Source organism: Capsicum annuum, chromosome 1 (assembly GCF_002878395.1).
Source record: "Capsicum annuum cultivar UCD-10X-F1 chromosome 1, UCD10Xv1.1, whole genome shotgun sequence".
Taxonomy (NCBI): Eukaryota; Viridiplantae; Streptophyta; class Magnoliopsida; order Solanales; family Solanaceae; genus Capsicum; species Capsicum annuum.
Window position 1 is genome coordinate 3,040,102 of NC_061111.1, and position 10,431 is coordinate 3,050,532.

The 10,431-nt window shown below is 31.0% G+C and overlaps 1 protein-coding gene across 1 annotated transcript; it reads left to right on the forward strand.

Moving 5' to 3' along the window:
* The first annotated feature begins 6,529 nt into the window (after positions 1-6,529).
* Positions 6,530-10,086, forward strand: LOC107852202 (transcription factor MYB13). Its single transcript, XM_016697258.2, has 3 exons — positions 6,530-6,736; positions 7,542-7,671; positions 9,082-10,086. The coding sequence occupies exons 1-3, from the start codon at positions 6,604-6,606 to the stop codon at positions 9,833-9,835; spliced, it is 1,017 nt and encodes a 338-aa protein (XP_016552744.2). The 5' UTR covers positions 6,530-6,603; the 3' UTR covers positions 9,836-10,086.
* Positions 10,087-10,431: the final 345 nt, after the last annotated feature.

Sequence of the window (10,431 nt, forward strand, 5' to 3'; positions counted from 1 at the left end):
GGGGTGGGTGGTGGGCGGGGGGCGGGGAGTGAGTGGTTCGCTTTGGGCTATTAGCTAATGGGGGTGGGGTGGGGGTGCGGGGGAGTGAGGTTCGCAGTGGGCTATTAGCTAAGTGGTAGAGTGCGCCTTTGATAATTGTATAAATATGCTTGGCATATAATAGTTCAGTGTGCTAATCTACATCTGATATTGAGATGTGAATTATCCAAGACGCATTAATATAGCATGTCCTTCTGTTTGAATCGGGATTTGTAACCAAACTTCTCTCTAAGGCTGATAGATGGGAATATTCGGATGGAATTCAATATAGCTTTAAGTTTTCGATTCACTCATAGTATTCAGGCAGGACACGTGGATACAAATAGGAGTATGGTCATGGGAGTAAAGATACGATCGGTAAACGTACACTACGACATATGTACGTAACTGTATGTTATGATAATTATGTATATCCAGACATGCATGACAAAATTAAAAATAAAATAAAAATTGAAGTACAGAATGACCGTACGTAACACCATTGTACCTTGTACAATTGGAAGTAGATGTGACCCTATATATTAGTCTGTTAATTTATAAATTAAACAATTGATTTGATCAATATATAAAAAATAAAAATAATCAAGAGTAGGCTTGAGATGAAGGGAATACTAGGGGTCCATAAAAAGGAGCAATAGGCCCAAGAGAGATTAAACTTCCAATGATGGTAAATAAAGGTCTTGGAAAAGATTTTAAAATTGACAGGGATATGATGAGATTGACTAATTATATATTATGGTCCCTCTCTAATTACCTACTTAATTATATCATGAAACATCAATGTTAATAGTGCAATAAACATTACTGTTAGAAGCAGTAAGGCAAGTATCATGAGGACCACATTTAGTGAAAGAACTTGTGGTAGAGACATTCCATCCATGAGCTATTCACTTTGGAGGTTAATTATAACTTAATTCTAGATATATTAAATAATGTAAAAGAATTTTCAGAAAAAATTATAGGTCAGAACGTTTATGTTGGGCTAAATCAATCTAAAGCTACTCTTAACATGACGTGATATTGTCCGTTTTGAATTAAGCTTAGACAGTTTTTTCAAAAGACCTCACATGACTAAGATATGTAGCTTCCTAATCTTTTCAACTTCCAACGTGGGACTTTGTTTGCACACCCAACAGTCTGTAGGAACAAAGATTAGACTAATCACGATAACTGTTTAAATTAAATTAAGTTCAATCTAATTAAATCCGACACTAAAATAAAGTGATTCTGTTCTATCTCTATTTTCTTTGAGTTAGTTTGTCACTAAGATAATAATTCTTATCTCATTTGTCAGGTTAATTTGTATATATGCATACTAATGTTTATATATGCATTCTAAAATGTTGTTCCGTATTCTAATTAGATGTTTGAATGTAAACTATCCTCCGCGACAACAAAAATTATCCTTTCCGGTGCTAGTAATAAATATTCTATTAAATGAATTTCTGCGAGAAATGCTATAATTAGAACTTGTTAAAGTCTTCGACTTGCACAATATCTTCTTTCATTTACGATAGATAAAAATAAGCGATAACATACTTTATTCTCTTCTAATGCTCATTATTTGTTTGAAAAATAAAACAAATATATTGAATACATAATAATAAAAACCTTAATTTATCCTAACAATAGGTTTTGTAAAGCCAATTATGTCTTTTCTCACTAATTACTTACTTAATCACTTGGTAGACCCCATACCCCCTTCACCCCACCCCCTTCCACTCCTTGCCCCCCCTTAAAGCTAAGAATAATCATTCTCCCATTTATTTACTTTCTTCTAATAAGCGTCTTTTTTCAAATGATTTGCATATTACTTTCAAATTCAGCTTCCTATTAAGCAAATATCATTCACATCAAATATGGTGAATGATTTGCATCACACCAACAGATCCTCCTCTCCTTTTCATAATCATCATTATGTTTCTTTTAATATTATTTAAATAGTAAAATTAAATAATTAATCAAAAAAATCTCTCGTATTTCCAACATGCAAAACATGTCAATCTATGTATATGAATATTAAATTATTAAATACATTCTAATATGAATCCTCGATTGCCGACAGTTTTTAATAATCAAAGATTAAGTTTAAGATTCTTGATTATTACAGTACTAATTAAAAATTATTGTTTAATTGCATTGATGAAGCTGTAAAGTGATTAATTAATTGAGGGTACTTTTAATTTTATTATATAGCTGTGATGGTCTACTAAGGTTCTTTAGTGTCTATTCTTTTGGTTACACTAAAACAAGCTAGAAATTGATTTGAAAGAATTTTGTCCAAATATAGTACAGTGTAACATCCAAGAAATTGCAGAAAAAGGACCAATAGGGATGTTTTTGAATTATTTTTAAAAATAAATTTTGTTACGTATCGGACATAAGTTTTTATCGTGATCTGCGAATAAGTTAATTTTGTCTATAAGATAAAATTTGAAGATACTCTACAAGTTACAGATGATGAAACAATAATGTAATGTGTAGCCTATTGACTTGTGAACAATAAATACAATCGATCTTTATTTATAAGGTAAAACTTGTGACCATTTGAGCAGGTTCATTGCATTGAAATGCCGAGCAAAAGTGGTTTATATTATTATGACACAACTCATACATTCGCGGTGGTTATAGAGATCATTTCTGCAAAACATGTGGTCAATTGAACAAATTTACTATATATTAAAATGTCCTTCACTCCTCTTATAGCCCAAATTAATTTATGTTCATCGGTCATTATGGAGATCGTTCTTGCCAATTACCCTGTAACATCTAAAAAATTCTACTGCTAACGAATATGATGGAATGAATATGATTTTTCAATTCTTAATTAGAGGTTTCAAGTTCGAGTCATGAGAATGGATAAACTGATGTAGGAAACACTTCTTTAATTTCCCTTAGTGATCCTTAAACGCGTTATGAAAATTCGAGTCTTGAGAATGGATAAACTGATGTAGGAAACGCTACTCCAATCTCTCTTTACGTGAGCCTTAAACGCGTTATGAAAATCTGAATTAGTCGAATAGCGAGTCTCAAACACAAATGGCTACCAAAAAAATATCTCAATAATTCTGAATCATGTGTAGTGACTAGTGATGAAATGATTTTCAATTCCAATAGGTGATAATTTTGACTTTTTCGAGTAATCAGTACGAAAAAGCTTATAAATTGCAAAATTAGAAAGTAGTAATAATAGACAAAGTTGCTTCCCTTTTTTATTGATTGAAACCCAAGGATGTAACTAAAGTTATCCAGTTTAAATTATTTAAGTTGGCAAATTCCCATCACTAAGAGTTGGAGGATTTTTATTTATTTTAAAAGTAAGCACTACAACTTTTTCTTATTTTTGTAATAACACTAGTTGCCAAGCTAGCTTACCTTACAAATAAAAACTAAAATCATCTCTACATACATTTTGCCTAGCCACAGTTATTAATAGTCGACGGTGATTCGAGCTTTGAGAATGAAGAGCTTTTTGATATAAAATATTTTACCTTTTATCGTGAATTTATTTGATGCAAATCTTGAATTATTGTGCTAGTGCGCTTTGAATACATGATTAATTGAGATGACATGTACAATAACATGTAAATGTTTTGCACTTCTAATCTGATGGCCTAAAAGTACAGTAAATACTTGTTAGAGTAAAATATACGGTACCCCTCGAAGTATGATTAAATTTTCTACGACACATTCTAATTTTACGGGGGTTCTGTTACCTCATGAACTAAATTTTAGTGTATTTTTGTCAATCTTTTTAGTTGACGTAATACCTTTTGTCAAACTTTTTAGCTTACGTGGCAACTTTGACGTGGACTCCATTTTATGTAATAAAGGTGCTATGTCAACACAAAAGGGTAACAAAAATACGCTAAAATTGAGTTCAGGGAGGTAATAGGATCCCTGTGAAGTTGGAGTGTGTCGTAGCAACTTTGGACATAGTTCGAAGGATACTAGATGCTCTCTTACTTGTTATAATGATTAAAGTATATTGATATATAGTAAAAGTTCTTTACACCAGCAAATTTGTAGTTAGAGATGTAAATTACTAACATATATATGTCATTAGTATAAATTATTTACTTGTAGCAAGTAATTTGTTTCAGCAAATTTGTAGGTAGAGATGTAAATTACTAACATATATATGTCATTAGTATAACTTATTTACTTGTAGCAAGTAATTTATTTCATTTTCATGAGATCTCACATAATCTAATTAAGGATTAACTGTACGTATTCGTTTGACTTTGGGTGACATGATAATGTGGATATATATAATTAAACTCTCAGGAAAACTGCTTCTCAAAGGGTAGGGTAATCTTTTGGAAATATGAAGAAGGTGTTTTTTTTTTTTTTTTTTTTTTTTTTTTTCAATTTGGTATTTGAAATTTATATTGAGGCTTGATTAAATTTAAATATTGTATGACCTATTTTTTAGTGTGACGCTTCAAATAAGGTTTTTTTTCATTTCAAAAGCTCAAATCTTAGACATTTAATTAAGGATACCGAAATCTCAACTGTCGACGCCAAAGGGACATTTGGTGTGAGGTATAAGGTATAATAGTCTCTAAATAAATTGTAGAATTATTTTATCCCATATCTGATTGGAGTATATTAGTAAATTTCGGGATTATTTATCCCACCATTTATATCATAGAAATGAGATAAGTTATCTCATATATGTGATGAAATAATTAATTTTGAAATAACTAATTTTAAAATTAATTATCTCTAAATAACTTTTTTTCCAACCAAACGAGTCTGTATTTAAACATGTGTGATGGCGGCTAAATGAAATAAAAGCAAGTAGGAATATAATATAGTATGAGATTACCTTTTATAGAAAGCAATTAATAGTCTAACATAATTTGATTGGGTGAAAATGAATGTATAATAAACAAATTAAATAAAAAGAAGAACAGTATAAGAGTCTAATCAAGAAATTAACGTGCTTAGTAGTTAATTTTAAACAAATAAAATCAAATAACGTCAATCATGTTAATTTTTTTTTTTCCAAATCTTAGTTTGTGAAACAAGCAAAGTAATGATTTAATGGTGCTTTAATTTGATTTACAAGTTTCTTAATCATGTTGGAATTAAAATTACGTCCTCATATATACTCAAAACTAGAATTCATAATGTATAATTGTATAATTTGAATTTTTTTTAACCAATTCATTCTTTGTACTTTGTAGTAATGCTTTAAAAGAAAGAAAAAGAAAAGCCCACTAACTATGACTTTTGTTTGTGAAGCAAAATCACATTCTTCAATCGTTGTCTTTATTATATTAGTCTTTTAAAATTAGTTTGTTATAAAAAGAGTTAATAACACATTTTTATATATATTTAAAATAATTGTAATGTGTAGTAACTTGCTAGCTAAATATCTTTTTTTTTTTTTTTTTTTTTATAGTATTTTGAAAATCTCTCATACAGTGCATGACAAGAGCGCTATACGCGAAGTATGTGTCAGAGCCACGTCGTCACACATTCAAATAAAAGATCAATATATATTTAAGTAAAGAAGGGTAATTAATAGGTTGACCATACTATCCAATGAGTTTCAAAATCGAGCATCACCAACACTCAATAATTTTTCGATATAAAAAAACTCATAATCTTAAAAATAAAATAGATTACATATAACAATAAGTGAAATTTGAAAGTGATCTGACAGTATAAAAATTCTTTACATCGTCAACATCAATGTGAAATTGTGAATATTACTTAATCTCTAACTTAAAAGTACACAAGTGATGTAGACTAAAATTATGTAAAATCTTCATTAACCCCACCCCCAGCCCCAACTCCTCACCCCACCCCCAATCACCATATAATACACAAGTGATGTAGACTAAAATTATGTAGTAAAATCTAGATTAACTCCCCACCCCCACCCCCACCCCACCCTCAATCACCACCACACTATGTGATCTCACAACTTACGTACATGACTTGTGGTAGAAAAAAAGAAGCAAGAAAAAGATAGCTAAAGGTACTCGACCGAACAAAACGGCATGGTTGAATTAAGTACGTGAAAAATAAAATATTTACTATTGGAGTTTGTTACAAAATACACAATTTGTCTACGTAGAATTAACAAGACATAATAATTATAATGGAATTAATTGAAAGACTTTTTGATACACATAGTGACCCAATAGCAGAGTCGTATGTCCTTGGTCGAAAAATTACACTCTACTTTACACGTAGTATATCGGTAAAAATAATTTTTTTTTAATGTATATGCATTATATATATTGAAACCTCTTGATTTCTTTGTGAATTTATTTTTTTATATTTGATACTTCTTCGTGAAAAATCTGACTCCGCAACCGTAGTGACATAGAATAGAAAGTTGATGGAACGTCATTTTAGGGTTAGATGGAAACTAGTACTCCACAACATGGGACCAAATTGAATAGTAATTCATGTCGGCACTCTTTGTAAGATCATCATTTTATGGAGTATTTATAGCTATATGGAGATTGAACAAACACTAATTAATCACTTTGTGTGTGTGTGTTTAAACTAATCATATTTTAAGAACAAAAGAAGAAGGGTTATATGGGGCACCATTCATGCTGTAATCAACAAAAGGTAAAGAGAGGACTTTGGTCCCCAGAAGAAGATGAAAAGCTTATCAGATATATTACTTCTCATGGTTATGGCTGCTGGAGTGAAGTCCCTGAGAAAGCTGGTCTCTTTTATTTTCCTCTTTCTTGATCAAATTAATCTACTCTATTCTTCTTTACATTCTATGAATTCATTATTAGAACATATATAGTAGTAGTATACAATATATTCCTGAGCCGGGGTCTGTTGGAAGCAGTCTCTCTACTTCATCTGAGGTAGTGGTATGGACTACGTACACTTTACCCCCACTTTGTGGGAATACACCGGGTATGTTGTTGTTGTTGTTGAGTATACAATATATTGAGTCGATTACAAGAGTGACAGAGACAGAATTTTCACTGAAAAAGTTCAGCATCGATCATCTATTAATACTATATGTGACATTGCATATGGTCGAATGAACCTCCTTCCATCCCCCTAGCTCCATTATCATTTGTAATCTAGACTTGACGCATCGGGTTCCATTAGACACTACTAACAAACTGGTGGAACTTCCAACGAGCAGATTGTTGAAGTGTGTAATCATTTCATCTAAAAGCTTAAGCTGTTAGAGAAAGCACACTTTTATTATTTAATTATATTCTCAACACAGAGTATATGCATGTGCGTTTGGAAAGATATATTAGTAGCGCGCACTTATATAAAGAGCATAATTCACTAACGATATAATGTACAACATTCACAAGACATAATTCAGCTTGTATTAGTTATATTCATTTCCAGTTGCCAGATGCAAACAACATTTGTTGAAGAATAAAATTTCATTGCTGTTGTTGTTGTTGTTGTTTAGTTTAGTTTTTGGACCCTTTTGATTTGTGATTGACACGTAGTTAATTAATTGATTGATGGTTTTTCTTTTTTTCATGTAGGGCTACAAAGATGTGGAAAAAGTTGTCGTTTGAGATGGATCAATTATTTGAGGCCTGATATTAGAAGAGGAAGATTTACCCCTGAAGAAGAAAAATTGATTATCAGTCTCCATGGTGCTGTTGGCAACAGGTTAATTTCAATTTCTTACTAATAAAAATGTCCAACTTTTATATTGCATTTTAAGCCTTATTCAACTTTTAGTAGCCACTCAGTGTGCGATATTCATATTATATAGAGCCCCAAATAATCCAAATTCGCACTATGCATGTAAGGTTCATTTAAGGAGGAAGCTAATTAAGCACGTTCTAACACGATTTTAGTAAGTTTGAGACTTCTGACTAAGCGTGGAGGAAACATATTCATTTTGGTGATCTTTAGTAATCTAGCTGGCTAGTTAAACTTTCTTTAGGTTTAACCACAAGGGTTGGTGTGGTGGTTGGTTCAGCGCCTCACCCCTTAAGCAAGAGGTTGGGGGTTCGATCCCCACCTCTGGTGAATGGAGAAAACTCTGTAGCCAGTTTCTTACCGTTTAGTGCGCTGACAGTGGAACGGAGAATTAGTCTCACGATTGCCGACTGTGGGATACCTCGGAAACAAAAAAAAAAAAACTTTCTTTAGGTTCATATATAATGTACATTGCTCAATAACATGTAAGTTAATATTACAAATCAAATATAGGCTTTCTATGCACATTGAATATATAATTGAAATAACTCTTGGTGTGAATTGGGACTTGAAGTAGTGAAACTTAAGTATTCACTTCTATTTAGCAGCTTGAAAAAAAAAAAGCTCCTTTCTACTTCTAATTATGTTTCACTTTGAAAGCAAGATTCTGACAATATATTATTTTATTAAATTATGTACATATGACACACACTAAAAACGCACTTAGAATTAATTTCATTGTCAAAGCAGTTTCTAAAATTGACGTTAAAGAGGCAACGTCAGCTGTTTTTTCAGTTGATAAATATACTCAATTATTTGAATAGTTCCTCTTGGTTTTTACTGTTTAATTATTTTATTTTCAATTCGATATCATAATATTACTAGAGTTCATGACAAGTTACTTGCCATTAAACTGAGTAAATATAGTGACACATTTAGAGCGATATGTTTCAACTTTCAAAAGTCTTGATCGATATAAACTTCGTGTTCAGGTCACATAAAATGAAGTGAGTGAGTATAGTAACTTATTTTGGTATTAAAAATGAATTTAACTTAAATATATTGAAAGTGTACATGTAGAGATTTTCTACTATCACTGTATTTTTATAAAAATACTGTAGCACGTTAGATGTCCTATTTTTTAGGTTACTAACCATACTTTTAATAGCAACTATATCTGCATTCGGTGTTTACACAATATAATAGAATACATGATATATGTCATGTATATGTTTCGAATGTTGAGAAAAGTATTACGTCTTACAATTATCTTTTATGTGATCTGATGATATATAAATTTCTACATCTTATAGTTATCTCTCCTAGATTGACGTTTAACTTATATTTTCTAACATTACCTATGTAAAATTGTAGATGGGCACATATCGCAAGTCATTTACCCGGAAGAACAGATAACGAGATAAAAAATTACTGGAACTCTTGGATTAAAAAGAAGCTGAAAAAGCCTTCAAAGCCATCAGCAAACACAACTTCTATTACTGATCATCATCACCAGCAGTCACATCAAAGATCTCAATTGGTTAATTACAACACAATTACAAGCCAACAAGACATATTTTTCACTCAAGATCTTGGAACAAAATCTCAAGTACTCCTCCAAGATTCTACCCTATTCAATTCTCCAAGCCAATTGTTCTTTTTCGACAGTGGTTCACTCGACTCTATGACAAATGCTATTATTAATGATGCCACAAATCGAAGTACTACTACTAATAATGCCTCGTTGTTTCAAGAAACATCTACATTGAACTCAGAGTTCTGCTGGCAAGTCGATCAACAACAACAACAACAACTTCAAGTACAGACATCTTCGTACGCGATAGGGATGGATTCGAATTATTTGCCACCATTGATAGAGAGTATGGTACCACCTATGGAAATACCTCGTAATAATAACAACAACAACAATATTATGGTGGAAGGGCAAGAAAATAATAATCAATTGGATGAATGGAGTAGTCAAGTGGACACACAACAATGTTGTCCAAGTTATCTCTTTTGGGATCAAGAAAATGGATCAATTGGTGGTGATCATGAGATTAATATAGATCCAACTACATCAAACAATATGGGACAAATATTATCTTCTTTTCCTTCTTCTTTATGATGATGATTGAAGATTTGAGATTTTTTTTTTTTTTGGTCTTTTTTTTTTTTTTTTTTTGAATTATTTCGGGAGGTTTGTTATTAATTGAGTTGTGAGATAGATTAGAGAGTGAAATGAAAGTTGTTAATTAAAAGTGTTTCTTTGGACATATTCTCAAAAATTAAAAGAGAGGAAAATAACATTGAGTTTGATGTATGATAAATGTTTCATTTGTCCTTCAATTTAATTCACTTATCAGTATTAGAGTTTAAGTTACATATATTTTCGATCAGATGTTAATGTAAGAAATTTTTACATTATTAGATCATGTTTAACACTGTAATTAATAGATAACTTGTTTTATCGTCAATATTACCATTTCTGTTTTGAGAAGGCTTATATGTATATCATTGGTATGACTTGATAGTGTAAAACATTATTTACACCAGTAGCAAACATTATCAATTTTCTTTTGACATAATTATTATATGTATATATGTAGATCAAAGCAAAATGAAAGTATTATGTATAAATACTAAAAATGACACTGCTTGCTATTATACTGATTTATTCATCTGCTCACTTATTTTAATATTGACACTGCTTATAAAAATCTT

Bases quoted from the DNA above. Each gene is read 5' to 3' on its own strand.
- LOC107852202 (XM_016697258.2), top strand. From the start codon at position 6,604: ATGGGGCACCATTCATGCTGTAATCAACAAAAGGTAAAGAGAGGACTT. The intron at 6,737-7,541 runs GTCTCTTTTATT...TTTTTCATGTAG, and splicing joins TGAAGTCCCTGAGAAAGCTG to GGCTACAAAGATGTGGAAAA. The intron at 7,672-9,081 runs GTTAATTTCAAT...GTAAAATTGTAG, and splicing joins CATGGTGCTGTTGGCAACAG to ATGGGCACATATCGCAAGTC.